The 15189-nt window shown below is 36.0% G+C and overlaps 2 protein-coding genes across 18 annotated transcripts in view; one reads left to right on the top strand and one right to left on the bottom strand.

Annotated features, from left to right (window-relative positions):
* LOC146543612 (uncharacterized) overlaps positions 1 to 15189 on the top strand; it is a 234386-nt gene that overhangs the window by 115466 nt on the left and 103731 nt on the right. The gene's annotated exons all lie outside the window — the stretch shown is intronic.
* TRIM42 (tripartite motif containing 42) overlaps positions 5058 to 15189 on the bottom strand; it is a 39029-nt gene continuing 28897 nt past the window's right edge. For 2 of the 6 annotated variants that reach the window (XR_014885614.1, XM_085233262.1), the window contains one exon: positions 13516 to 15188. Coding sequence is in view for 2 of the 6 variants with exons in the window: in XM_085233262.1 (XP_085089388.1) it covers positions 15171 to 15188 (18 nt within the window). In the remaining 4 variants the exon portion in view is untranslated. Of the gene's footprint in view, positions 5948 to 8277; position 15189 lie in introns of those variants that run through there. The other 4 variants (XR_014885616.1, XR_014885613.1, XM_085233259.1 and 1 more) reach the window with 4 other exon arrangements.

Genomic DNA, 15189 nt, shown 5'->3' with positions numbered 1-15189 from the left:
ATAAAGGGCTACTGGATCAATTAGGAAGTTAGATCATTTTATCAATATAACAGTACAAGATTATTTTAAAAATGGATCTCTTTTAAATGGTCAACTTTTTGTGTCTGAGGCAAAGCTGAGATCAGGCTTAAATTATATATTAAACTATTTCATTATCAGAACAGCAGTCCTAAAATTCAACTTATTACTGAGTCATTCAAAAACATAATATAAACAAGTTTCAGTGCAATTCTTTATAGAACATTTACATCAAATGTTTCTTCTAATTCATAAATACATTCTCGACAATTGTCTGATTCCTCAAGTTCTTTTTTTTTTTTTTAGTCTAGAATTTCATCCTTTAATTTGGATAAATGCAGTTTATCAAAGAGGGCTAAGACTGTCCCTTATTGTGAAAATAAAATTTTGATTGTTGGTGATGTGATAAGTTATCTACAATTACAGAACATATTATGAAAATTTTCCAGTGATCCTAATGCTGGGTAGGACAAAAGTAAATCATTCTGGGAAGGGAGAGATTTTAAATTAACATTTTTATTGCCCTTTGAAATTGCTGTAAATAAGTCTTTGTATGGCTTCTGGAATTAATATTGGCAGTATACAGTATGTTTTTATGTGATGTATTAACTGTCATAATTAATCTTACTTAAAAGCCTCCTATAAGTTTTCTGATGGCTCTCACTTTGAAGTGATGCAGTGAAACTTTTGTAATGATAAAACATTTATATAAATGCAGTGAAATGCATAGCATATATAAATGATCACATGTGCAAATAGACCTGAGGTCAAATGTTGCAATGTTCATAGAGTCATAGAATGGTTTGGGTTGGAAGGGACCTTTAAGATCATTTATTTCCACCCCCTCTGCTGTAGGCAGGGTCACCTCTCACTGACCAGGATGCTCAAAGCCCCATCCAGCCTATCCTTGAATAAAATATTATTCTTACCTAAATATAATTACACTTGTAAGAAGCCTAACACATTTTTAGATAACACTGAAAAATCTCACATAACAAAAAATTAAGAAATAAGTATTATGATAATCATTTGAATTTACATTAAAATTTGTGTAAGTTGTAGCAGAAATTTTGCATAGAACTTCTGTAGTCCTTTTGCCATTTGAATGAACAAATAATTTCAAAGTAAAAACACAATCACAGAATGGCCAGAGTTGGAAGGGACCTCAAGAATCATGAATCTCCAACCCCCCTGAGTATGAAAGGACTTCTGTTAACTATACGCTTAAAATCAGAAAGGCTACGCATAAGTTTGCATGATTTATCTCTCATTTTTAATTTGCAGTAATGTTATCTTTCAGGGATGCTGAATCTCAAAGTCATCTCAAAAGCCATTCGCTTGGCTGCAATTCCATGGAAATTTTTTGGAAACAATTATCATTTACCTGCTCAAGCCTGATGACTTACTCCAAATTTCTACCTTTTGATTAGTTTTGAAATTAGATCATGATCTGATTCTTTGAAAACTATTTTCTTTTCCAAAAAGACCTGTCATGGATGAGTCTTTAGTATTCTTTCTTTTCTCCTGACTGCTAGGTAGCAACATAGCTGTTAAATTCTGCAGTAGGAGGGCAGGGAGTTACTCTGAATCTTGGGTTTGCCTGTTTATCTTAATAATATTATATCCCAGCTCTCTGCAGTAAAAACCAGATGTATCTCAGGAGGGCTAAGGAAAGTTGGTCTGGTATGCTATGTCAGTAATAGTGGAAAAGAGATGGCCATTGTGAAAAACTATATGAATATGAGCTGTTCTCAGGATAAGCAAGACAAAGGGAACATGAATTTTAAGGTATGTGCACTCACAGGAGAGTGCAGGGATATTTGATTGTTCCTGTATGTCCTGCGCAAGTAAATTTGAAGTGAACATAAAAGATTGTCTTTCTATATGCAGTTGTAGCATTTAAATGTATTTGTATTAAATATAGATATTTAACAATTTATAAAGAAGTGAAAATGACCAGAAGTTAGGGGATCATTTGAACGACCAGGGGAGTCCAGTCATTCCACCTGGCATAAGGCAGTGCAAAGGGATGTGTGCCTGAGGTACAATTGAAGAAGATAGGAATGAGCCCTGTTGCTGAATGTTAGAAGAGAATGATATTTTTTGTATTTTATAAAACAATCAATTCGCTTTTTCAATTTTATACCTCAAAGCCTAACTTTGAAGGTTGCTAAGAAAATCTTGTCTCTATTTTATGAAAAAAGCAACCCACTGTAGCAAATATGGCACTTAATGTGCCACGTGACCACAGACCGTAATGCAGTCAGTTGTATGTGCTTTTATGTGAATGGAATGATTGAGTGTTAGACACTTCATAAAGAAAAATGACATGACTGATAAGGAAACCTGAAGGAGTGTGTGTAAATACCAGCCACTAATTTTACATTCAAACATGATTTATTCTCATGTGTATGTTATAAAAATATATTTATCCAGCAACATCATGCTTTATAAAAATTGGTATTATTTCTAGGCTGCAGAACAAAGCCATTTGGATTCAAGGTTTAATTAATTTTATATACTGATCTATATAGAAATGATCTAAAAATATACTCACAAAAATGAAAACCCTTTTCTTTTCAGATTGCAGTGAAGTGAAAATGTGACCTGTCAGTTAATTTTTTAGAATTAATGTAGGAGTAGAATCCTGATAGTATTTCAGAATAAAATATTTTTCTGAAGGTTCAGAATGACAGTATCTTCAGTTTTGAGTTCTAATTTCTTCCTGCCAATATGCTCATTCATCTCAGGCTCTCATACAGGCTCAGTATTACAGGTACACTTCAAACAAAGATAAATACTTGGAAGAAAAAGTCTGCATCTCGAAATCAGAAACACTATGTGTAACATTTAGTTTATCAAGAAAATTATGACGGCTGCTCTGAAAGTAATGCTTCCTGTTTTATGATGTCAGCCCACAGTGACGGATGTTGGTGGGATTGCAGTACAGTATTCCCACCAATATTCCATTGCATTTTGTTGCTATGTGACAGATGGCAGCAGAGGGGCAGCCTGACAGAATGGTGTCTGACATGAAAGAGTGCATGAAGCAAAGGTGTGTCACTGAATTCCTCCATGCAGAAAGAATTGCACTTATTGGTATTCACTGATGCTTGCGGAATGTTTATGGAGACCCAACAGTAAATGCAAACACAGCGAGGCAGCGGGTGGTGCATTTCAGCAGTAATGACAGCAACACTGGATCACCTCCACCAAGGTGCAGATGTTTACAAGTGTGGCATGTAGGCTCTTATTCATTGCTGGAGAAAGTGATGCTAGTGATGGTAACTGTGTTGAAAAATAGTGTTTTGTAGCTGATAATTTTTTCTATCGAATAGTGTTATTGTGCTCTTTGTATCGGTTGTAGTTTCCAGGGAAATACATAGGAGATCTTACTTTCAGAGCATTCTACATATAATAAATCATTTTTAGCTTAAAATAGGGAAGGGTGATTAAGTGATCTGAAAAACTAGTGGCAGTATCTATCCTGATTACTTTCCTTTGATTGTGTAGTATCTTTTGAAAGAATAGCTTGGCTCATAGCAAAATGTAAGTGTGATAATCAACATTTTTCAACGCAGGGCTGTGAACGGTCTGTTTCTTAATGGATGCAATAGAGTTTTTTTTTGTGTGTATATATTCTTACAACATATGCTTAGGAAATGTAGGGCTTCTTTTTGTCCTTAGACGAGTTGACTTTGTCCCTAAAGATGTTTTTTGGAAGAGTGTCCTATAGTCACAGACAGGTTTTGAAAAGTGTTTACTTCCTCTTCCTCTCTAGCAGAGCAGTGGAAGAAAGGGAGCTGAACTGTAATGCAATTGTTAGTGTCATGTTTAAAACTGGCCTGTGCTTTGCCAAAAAATAGAGATAGAGAGTTGTTTTTTTTTTTTTTTCTGTAAGAGTTTCGGGGATAAATGCTGTGAAGGTGGAAGAGCTATTTAAGATGATGAACAATACTGGTGGCATACTGAAAAATGAGTATACAGTGTCCATGAATAAATTTATGGTGGAAATTAAGATCTACGTATAGAATGGGATTCTGAAGCATCCATTCCCAGGAGCAAAGGGGACATGAGCCCACTTGGTTTTAAAATGGATTTCATTATACTGTGAAGGAGTTATTTGATGTAGTTGTCTGTGATAAGTGATTGGATGAAAGCTGTGTCTGATGTGCCTTACTCTATCCTTTCAGAGTTTCATTCTACCCGGAGAAAGCAGGTGCCTTGGGGGATTTAAACCAGGAGATGTTGGCAATTTTTTAGCTAGATTGAACTTAATGATCAAAACTATGATGAAGTTTTGAGTTTAATCTAATACACGGTAGGTAAAGGATGACATGATTTAAGCATCAAAGTCATGAATGCCTTTTGTGACAAGTATTTGTTGACAGGTAAGTTAATATATCGGTCTTGGGAAAGATGATGACTTTCATCCTTGTAGATAAAATTCTCAAGATTTTGTAGCTAAGTGTTGGAACCTTATCAAGCTCACTGTCAGTAGTAAATGCAATTAAACCCTGAAAGTCCAGCTACTGAAGGATTCCACTGACATATTAAAAATAAAAACTGCTGCCTGTGATGAGAGAGGTACGTTTATATGAGACTGTATATGGTGAAGGTCAGATGAGACGTTGTAGTAATCATTAGCTCTAAGAAGTCTTTAATGTTGCAGTGTTCGTAAATATATTATTGGTACAATATAATACTAACACAGGTGTCTGATTTGCTTCCTGATTCTACAATTTTATCTGGTACTGAGGTAGTTATATCCCTCATATATAGTTATGAGAAGGTTTTAAGTTTGAAGATTTATTTTTCCTTGAGAATCTTGTTTCTTATTTTTTCACAAAATTCAATAAAAATTTTGTCAGATGCATAGGCATTTTAATATTTTGACCACCTACAGCTGTATTCATGATGTAATTCCATAACTTGTAAAATTATTGTAAAATATCTAAAGCTAATACATATCATTAAATGCAATGATAATCTGTTTTCCTTAAACTTTTACAGCACTGTGCTCTCCATTTGATTCAGAAGTACTGTAGACAGTTCTGGATAGCGTTAAACAGGGAAATAAAGCACCAGTTCAGAAAATAGGACAAATTTCAAAAAAACAATAACAGTGCAGTGCAAAAGCTTTGTCATTTGTGAAGCTGGGATAGTACTATTCTCTGTGATATTTTGATGTCTTTCTATAAACCCAACTTTGAAACAGTTATTCAGAGATCATGTGGATTCTTTATGCTCTTTGTTAGGAACAAGTCTTTCATTGAAGAGTGACCTATAACTATTTCTCTAGGCTTAGCAGATTAATCCAAACTACCTCCATACAACAGCAAATGTCATTTGAATTGTGTGGAAATATTAATCAGTATTTTATGTCAGGATATAATATACTGCTGTGTTTTTTCTAAAATTACTGAGTTTCTTTAACATATGAGTTTATAGTAAATTGAGTAGTTCACTTAAGCTAGAATTTGAGGTAACTTCATATTGTAATCCAGGGAGGTACTCACTGGCAGACCTTTTTCTGTGATTTTAAATGCATCCATTGATTTTCATTCAGTGCCCACACTCATTGTATAGTTAATGCAGCTACCATCTTTTATTATTTTTTCTTCATATTTTCATGGAAGAGTTCTTAAGTACAGATTTCAAACACATGATTAATGGGTCTTTGTTGCCTAGATTGTGTTACAGTTTTATCCATGGCTGGTTCTGAATATCTCATTTCAAGAGAAAATTGTGGATGTTGATTTTTCAGTGAAACTCCCATCTGATACTCTTTGTGGTATTTCACCGTGGTTTTCAATGTCCATTCATGAATTGTCACTAAAGTACTTTTGGCTTCCAGTTTGGTTATCTGGAAGCTGGTCTTAACAGAATTTAGGATCTTCTATGAGATTCTTCTGTGCTTCTGTGAGATCTAACGGGGGTGGTAAGGAAAGCAGGAATATCAGTTTAGAAACTGCCAAAGAACTCAAGCAATATAATTCATTTACAAACTGGAGATAATGGAGTTGGGCTGTGGGAACTTTTTTGGAATTTTTTTGTTACATTTTTATTTGCAGGAATTTGGATTTTTTCTATAATCTATTTAAAATGTGAGACAAGTAAAATAGAACTTAAAGTGGTCACTTTATAGTATGTAAATTGTGTATTTGTGTTGCAGTGCATGAATTTATGTAGATTTTGTCTATAATAAATAAACTTCATTTCAAGGAAGAAAATCTGTCTTAACAGGACTCCTGTTTGAGAAAAGTGTTAGCAGTGTTGTTCCTTTACATATCTGCTCTTTTTCAAAATACTGTTTGTAACATAGTGGCTGTTAAAGTGGACAACCGATATAAAAATAATGCAGCATGTGAGATAAAGTCAGGTGACTTGTAGGTGGTACTTCTGAAGGTTAAGTTACTAGTTGAATTGTGTAATTTTAGTTTAAGACAGAATAAAGGAAGAAGAAATATGAGGCTACATGGCTTTTTATCAAGATCCACCTTGGCAGGAAGTCACGCAGTTTTTTCCTTAAGTAACTTTGTAAGAACTCAGATACTAAGGCATGTGTAGCCTGTAAAATCTGTTCTATGAAATTTAGTGGAGAAAGGCATGAATTCACAGATTAATTTTTCTTTTTTTCTTGAACAATCTTAAAAAAATGAGAAGAGCTAGGCTTTTGTTTTGTTTTTGTTTTTTTGAAGTTAAGTGTTCTAGCTCTTGTTTGGCAGCTGCCCACTGGCAGAACTAAATTAGATATTGTTAGATCTTTATGAACAAGTGAAGTGTTGCTGAGGCATGCACAAGCCTGGAAAAGTCTCAGGGATCCCCTGCTGACAGAAATATTTGAGCGGTACAGCCTGCTCATGTTAATAATTTAACAAAGTACCAAATTACAAAAACATTTGGAGGTTGCATCTTGTTCTGCCTGTATAACAACAAGCCATTTCTCCAATGTATTTGCTACCAACTTGTCATGCAAGAAGACATGTCCTTGCTCAGGTCATGCAACGTATGTGATTCAATGGCTATACACTGACATTTTTGCTATGGATGGAGAGAATTAAACTTTAGTCTAAACAAGAACAGGAATTCAATCTCCAGCTAATCAAGAGGAGGAGGAGCAGGGTGATTGGTTAATCTGTTCATTGATAGTTGGAGTCCTATTACTTTAATGCAGTTATCTCATAAATCCAAGTCCTGGCCCCTTCTGCACTGCTGACTGCTAGGAATTTTTCCTACTCATCTCTGTCCATGTTGATCTTTGTGTCTGGTCCATCGCATCAATGCCATCTGGTAATTGACTGCATAGCAACTCGAATGTCTGTTTCAGTGGCTGCTGCTTCAGCCTTAATTGCTGTTGAGAATGGCTCATTGAGGTGCATGAGAGTGGCAGTAAGTGGAGCTCCAGCTGATTGGTTTCTATTGAACACTTTGAACAGTGCTAATCTGAACTCTGCTGTAAAGAGGACCAGAGCAATTGTAAGATTTATTTGGCAGTAGAACTATTGCCTTCTCCAGGCTGTAGCATTATTAGTCAAGGGGATAAGTTCAAAGTTTAGCTGAGATTTTTGTTTCTATTTTGTTCTTTAAGTTTGAAACACAGATTCTGTCACTGCAATTGGTGAGCCCTTCTCTGCCCTCTCAAAGAGCAGAATTAAAAGCTCTGAATATGATTCTAGGTTGTCTTTTTAAAGCAGTTGGAAAAAAAAAACAAAACAACAACAACCCTAAATGCACAGGATTGTTTTTTTAGACCATCATGAGAGCAGGAGATACCTAAGTATCAGGAGCAAATGGGAAGAAGGTGGATGATCCTACCAGCTGTGCTATGGTGCTGATTAAAAGATTGCAAGTTCGGTTCCTGCCTGATTTAAATAATTTGTGCCTAAGAGTAACTTGGCACCTCAACTCAGAGCTTTTGCAAAGGAAGTCTCATCAGATATGTATCTCTGACAAGTAATCCTTTTTTCCTAATAAACAATAAAATAAGTAATGCAGTTACATTAATTGCATCAGTTTCCAAATATTTTTCTGACTGATCTTAATTTAGAAGTCAATAGAACGATATTCTTGAACTAGAAGACAACCTGCCTTACTTTTGCAAAGTATCTGGTTATAACTGCATGTTTAACATCATACAACATAGGAAATATTTGTATGTGGTAATACAAAGTGTGACTGCCGTACTTTTTGTAGCAGTGTAGTTTCAGCATCTGTAAACTTCTTCACTTGGGATTTAAAACTCTTTTTCAGAAGAAAATGTTATATCAGATTAACACCTGTTATATTTTATCTGTTCTTAATAGGGTCTGTTTCCTGTCTCTGTGGGAAATGACTCATTCTTGAGAGCAAATAAGTAAGAGACATTACTTTTGGAGCAACCTATGTACTTTAATGGGCATCTTCATTCTTAGTAGCTGTGGGAGGAACTTGGGAAAACAGGAGCAGAAACAGTGAAATTCTGGTCCCTGGAAATAGTAAGATTTGTTAGGGAAGCTTTAAGTGCATATAAATTTAGTTTCTTCTGCTTCAGCTCCTTCCTCTGAGTGTCCCTGGTGATGCAAAGTTAATTTGTTTCTAATTTAAGGATAACACTGGGGTTGTAATGTGCCATGAGCTCTCAGAATGATTTTCTTCCTTGAAGTTATGGCCATTTGCTTTCTAGAAAGTTATGGTAGAATTTGATTTCCACTGCATGTCACTCTTAAGTAATGTTGCATAGTAGATTACTGCAGTATGCATTTAACAAAGTTGTCACATATCACACGTCCTGGGAAAGAGGCTACAATGGGAATGTTGTGGTTGGTAGACTAGTAAAACAGTCTTTAGCAAGCCTGGCTAGCCAATGAAACTGTGCCAAGCAGTTCTCTCAGATTTTTTTTTAGTTGAAGTTACTTGCCTTTGAAAGCAATGGGGGCAAGTTGTAGCTGCCTCTGGAAAATAAAACCAAGCAGTGTTTTTTTGTTTTTTTTTTTCCTGTTTTTTTATGTGTGTGATTTTTTGTTTTTTTGTTTTTTTTTTAAACTGGAACTTTCTGTTCCAGAGATAGCTGAATTTATAGTAAATGAACAGCATGTTTTATAGAAGTAATGTAGGAATTGCAACATCTTCTTTTAAAGTATCTTGTGCACAGCAGTGTGTATATTCTCTGGTATACCTATAGGTAGGAATTAGGATCCTGAGGATAAGACGACTGTAATATAGCCAGGAGGAATATGAACATGGAATATTTTATTCAGGTTTTATGATAAAGAAAATGAAGGTCTTTTGGCTTTTTTTTTTTTATTATGAAACATTCAACATGATGTAGTTAATCATCAATTACTGTAAAACTGAATCCATTTCCTTTCCAAATCTCTGCCACTTTCAATTCCTTCAATAAGTGTTGTGCTGACTAATCTCATGTTGGCAGCAGGTGAGAAAAAGGCCTTGGAATAAAATATAATAATGATACTTCTGATGGCCAGAAAGTGTTTTTACCAAGTGGTGAACTTCATGTTATACACATTATTTCCAGCTTCATTCTGCTCTTTGTGTGTTGCAGGTTTTGTATCAGATATGTTGTGCCTAAGGCTGCTCAAGATCTACTCTGAAAATGCTTTTTACTGAAATATTTAGACTTGGCAAGCTCTCCTTAGCTTTTCAGTTGCATTTATGTCTCCCCTGGGATGTAAACTGTAATAATGGAAATGTGACCATACCATGCATAAAAGATTTTTATTTCCTTAGTGTTATGATAGTTTACTAGTAGGTCTGGGTGAAACTTTGTGAATTATAATAGTTATATATACACTTACCTGAGATAATGTAGCTTTTCCATAATTTTACGGGTTTTCTCTGCTGTTTGTACAAATCCTGACAAGGAAGGATGCAGAAATCTTATTCGTCCTCATTAACTGTTTGCACTAAAAAGTCCAGCAACAGTTCTGTCCTTTTGTACTTACTGAAATCTTTAATTGTAAGACTTTCTGGTATGTGTCTCTTTCTGTTATGATGAGAAGTTCTTGGTAGCATTGTATATATTAAAGCACAGTGAAATCATCAGAAGAATTAGTACTGAAGTGCCAGCAATTATCTGACTTCTCTTCGATTTGTTTGTTTTTCTCAGTCCAAGTCTGAGCAATAAGAAATGAATTAACTTCTACGATTTTCCATTATGTATATGTTTGTTGTCTCTGTCCTCAAATATGTAAACAGCTTGAAAGAGCTCTGATCAGAGCAGACTCTTTTTTAATGTGTCAGTAAAATGTTGGATAATTGCTATACTATAATACGGAGCCTAGATGATCCAGTTCAATAGACTGATTTGCTAGACAGATCTCAGTGTTGTATTAACAGTGTGGCTGTGAGGATAGGGAGAATAATTGCACTTCTACCCCAGCTAAATACAGTTAACCAATTCAGTACCTCTACTTAAATAACTCTTGTGTTGTCTTGGAAATGTACTGAGTTTTGGGAAACCCCTAAAATGTGATAGTTGGGATGGTAAGTCTTGTACTATAGTCCTCAGCAGACTGTTTTCAGGTGCTGCCTTAAATATCATGGATGCCTCTGTCAAATACATTTGCCTGTAGAGAATAGAAAGTGATTTGAGTTTTAGAGGGCAAATGTTTCCAGCCTTTAGATATATATTGTATTACCTTGGAGTTTTTAAATCACAGTCTCTTTTACATGGGTAAGTTTCAGAAGAGGGTGAAGGAAAAAAAAGAAAAAAAGAAAAAAAAAAAAAAGCAAAATGAGTGTGTGAATTTTCTCTCTGATTGACTTATTAAAGAAACACCATGCAGAAATATAAAGCAATATGTTCTTCGAGCTGGGCAAAGTTCCTTGCAGATTTCTGAATGATATACAGTAATCTAATGCCTAAAAATGATGATGAATATCATTTACTAAAAGGAAACTTTTAAAGTTAGTGGATAGAGATAACTTGTATTGCAAAGTTCTGAAATACATCACTTGCCTAAAGCATTTTCTTTTCCAGTAATCTAGTTCTGAATAAACCTTGGAAAATGTGAGAAGGTATAATTGAACAAAAGAAACTGTGCACAGGCACATGCTTACATTTTAAAAGATCACTCATGCAGGTGTAAGTGGGCAACAACCTAAGCAAACAATGGAAAATCCTAACTCTTACAAAGAATATTGCTGCTTTTCCTTCAAGTTTCTAAATATTGCCCCTTGTAAGCTTTTAACATGAGCTCCGTGTAGATTTACTTAGCGCTTCCACTAGAAATTCCCTTTGTAAATGTCTTCAGTATTGTGAGACATACTTTACTGAAAATATGGTGGATTTTTCTGTTTAGTTTTTTTTTTTTTTTCTTATTTCCCTTAATTGTGAACTTTTGTAGGCAAGTTAGGCAGTAAAACATGATTTCCATGGTAGGAGGAAATTTTGAACATAGAGCCAAGTTGATGAAGTTTTAAAGTCAAGTTAGATTTTGCTGCTGAAGAAGGTGAAACTACTTACTATACAGGAATGTAATATAGTCAAAATGCTGGAAGAGTCTTAAGATGGGAATGACCAAATTCATAAGCGGAAATATTTGTGAGCTACTGGAGACTATTTTTGGTTGTGTAAATTCTTAAGTCATACCTTATGTCCTGAGAAACATCTTTGTTCTTGTACTTTTCTGGTCATTGCTGGTTAACATACTGCTGGATATCAGTGGATAACACACAAGGCAGAGCTTTTACCTAACCTGAGTATTCTTACATGGATTGTATTGTGAACTGTAATAGGAACAATGCATTCAGCACATCTGCTGTGAAAGGGGTCTCTTTCCAGCTGCTTCTTTAAGAGAAGTGCTTGAAGCATTAAGTACTGCATTTCTATGTATTGTATCACGAATTCAAAGGTTACATCATTTCTGCTCAAAAAGCTTACTGGAGAAAAAGAAAAATACCAGGGCAGTCACTGTGCCTAGATGTCTTTGTGATTGTTCAGCCTAGAGGAGGGAAGGCTTCGGGGAGACCTTACAGCAGCCTTCCAGTCGCTAGTGGAGGAGCTGAGACAAATTTGTATTTGTTAGCATCTACCCTATCTCTTTTTACAAAAATATTTTTGAGTTTTACTGATGTTTTCAAACTCTTATTTTCCAGATGATATCAATTTATGAAGCATTCGGGGTGAATCAAAGTTGTGCATTTGGGGTTATGAGATATGAAAGGGACTTGGTTGAAACCATTCTGATTTTTAGTTATTTTTCACTTTTGTTCCCTCACTTAATTTTGATTGTGCAACCTCCAACCTCTCACAATATACTACTCAAAAGCACTAAAATAAGCTTTACACTCAAAACAGAACTACTATGATACGCTATTTTTATTGACTTACTCTGTTATTTTCTATTTTTTAAAAATCCTGTAACTTAATAACTGTAATTGTGTACTTCAAAATTTTATTCAGCTATTAAGTCACTTCTATGCACTATAAAGAGGGGCAAGGTGAGTCTGCTTGTATGCAAAGAGTAGCTATGACAGAAAACCTTGGAATGTTTTCAGTCAGAAGTTTAAGTGTTGTAGTTAATTTTTAAGGCCTCCAAACGTCACTACACTTCCTGTGCAGCAGTCATATCTGACAGTGGGACCAGTGTTCTCCAGAGACCTGTAGCGATTGTGGAAATATTCTTGAAGACCTCGCAGATCAAAAATGGGATGATTTACATTAATAACTTTCTTATGGTTTACACAGCAAGTGGATGATAAAAGACTGAAGTATCTCGATTTACTAGCTGATATTCTCATATCTAAGGGTCCTATGCAGGATGCGTTGGTAAGTTGGTTTGTGGCAACAGAAGCTAGCCAGCTACATCTCCTCTATCATTCAGGAAGACAGAGATGCCACTGCCAGATCTTTTTATTTTGGACTGAAACTGTTCTTGATTTTGTCACTTCATAAAGTAATAGCCCTCATCCCATAATATTTCCTTTTGAAGTGTCATTATTTGCATCAGCTCCACTGTTTATTTTGGTAAATTTGTGGCACTAATGAAAATGATTTGACAGCCAACTTTTTTTTTTTTTGATGTTTTGTTCAGCAGAGTTACTTAGAAATACTGCAAGAGAGAAATGATTGTGAAATGTAATCATGGCTCATCTAATATTCAATTACATATATGTCTTTCATTTATTCACCTTGGCACCATGCCCAGCGCAAATAAATGCTTATTGTTCCTTAAATAAATTACACTGGCTCTAAACTGCTTTGCAATTTGATACTTACAAGAATTCTGTGTTTATTTGCTGGCACAGGCTGCTCTAAAGACACTCAACCTTCTGTGTTTTGGCTTCTGTTACTCTCATTACCTTGAAAAGTAATTATGCAAATCTCACATTGTATTACATTCAGGCAGGCTTTCATTTATTTATAAACATCTCAAAATTTCAGTTTCAGGATGTGCAACTGAAAAATGTCTGCACAGGATGAGAGATGGTGCTGCCTCACCACCAGTTGCTGCAATTGAGCAACAAGCGATAGATAAGCAGAATTGTCCTCTTCTTTGACTTCCCTGCTTATAGAGAGGAATGCAGTAAATTGGGCTGTAGACATCCAGTCCACATGGGATTTGGCTGTGCGCAGGCAGGCACTGGACTGTATATAAATAATTTTTTTTTTTTCCATGAAAATAAAAAGAGAGCCCTGGAGAGAAAAAAAATGAGCTGAGATAGAGATGTTTGAAAGGTAATTTGTTTGAAAAGAAACATAGATTTCCAGCATCTCCACAATAATTAATAAAAATCTTAAAGCTTGCAGTGTGGGAGTGACACTCATCTCTTAGTGATATTGATAAGGTGTTGCCCTATTCAAGGGATCCGAGTCACTGTTTACTTTAAATGAGAATTGGAACCTTGCTTGGCTTTTGCAGAAAAATGTGTACTGCAAATTGTATCTCATAAGAACTGCTGGGTACAGAAGGCTACTATTACCAGTAGGTAGCCAGAGGCTGCAAAGGAATTTTATATAGTTGAAACAAGCAGCAGTCTCATCCATCTACAGAGAAATATACCTAGAGAAATACCAGATGGGTGAGCTTCAGGGCAACTGTGGACCATCAGCAAAAATTCACATGTCCTTAAAATAGGTGTAAAATCTCACTGTCTGGGGAAGCGTTCTAAAAAGCCAAGAGTATTGAAGGAACAATCAGGCTGACCATCTGGAAACCTCATTTAGATTTCTGCAAAAATCTAGCAGAATTTTGTAGACTGTGCAAGCTATTCAATTTTGAAGATCAGGTTACTTTCAAAGCATTCAAAATTAGCTGCTTAGAATCTAATACTCCTGTAATTGATTAATATTTTTTGAAAATGCAAATCTTATTTGCCATTGATGGCTTTTATTCCTATCTAGTGACCACTGGGGCAGAATAGAGGGGGACAATCACCTCCTGCTCCCTGCTGGCCTCCCCTCTTTTAGTGCAGCCCAGGATACTGTTAGTCTTTTGCAAGAGCACACTGCTGACTTATGTCCAGCTTTTCATCCCTCAGGACCCCAAAGTCTTTCTCAGGAGGGCTGCTCTCAGTGTACTCATAGCTGGGATAACCTTGACCCAAGTGCAACACCTTGTACTTGGCCTTGTTAAACCTTATTATATTCTCATGTACCCATTTTTCAAGCATATCCAGGTCTGTCTGGATGGCATCCCTTCCTTCTGTTATGTCAGCAGCACCACTCAGCTGAGTGTCATCAGCAAACTTGCTGAAGGAACACTCAGTCCCACTGTCTGTGTTGTTGATAAAGATGTTGAAGTGTACTGGTTCCAAGATGGACCACTGGGCAGCACCACTTGTGACTGGCCTCCACCTGGACATAGGGTGATTGATAACAACACTTCAACCATTTCTTTATCCACCTAGTAGTCCAGCCTTCAAATAATCTCTCCCCAGTTTAGAGATAAGAATGTGGTCTGGTGTTAAAGGCTTTGCACATGTCCAGGTAGATGACATTGTTTGCCCTTTGTCCACTGATGCCATCACTCCATTGTAAAAAACCACCATATTGGTCAGGCCTGATCTGCCCTTGGTGGAGCCATCCTGGCTGTCCCAGATCATCTCCCCATCTTGCATGTGCCTTAGCATCTCTTCCAGGAGGTTCTGTTCTATGGTCTTCCCAGGCACAGAGATGAAGCTCACTGGCTTGTAGTTCCTGGGTAGATTCACTGTGGTTGGCATGGC

Source organism: Meleagris gallopavo, chromosome 11, assembly GCF_905368555.1.
Source record: "Meleagris gallopavo chromosome 11, MGAL_WU_HG_1.1, whole genome shotgun sequence".
NCBI lineage: Eukaryota > Metazoa > Chordata > Aves > Galliformes > Phasianidae > Meleagris > Meleagris gallopavo.
This window is presented reverse-complemented; position numbering and strand designations above follow the sequence as displayed.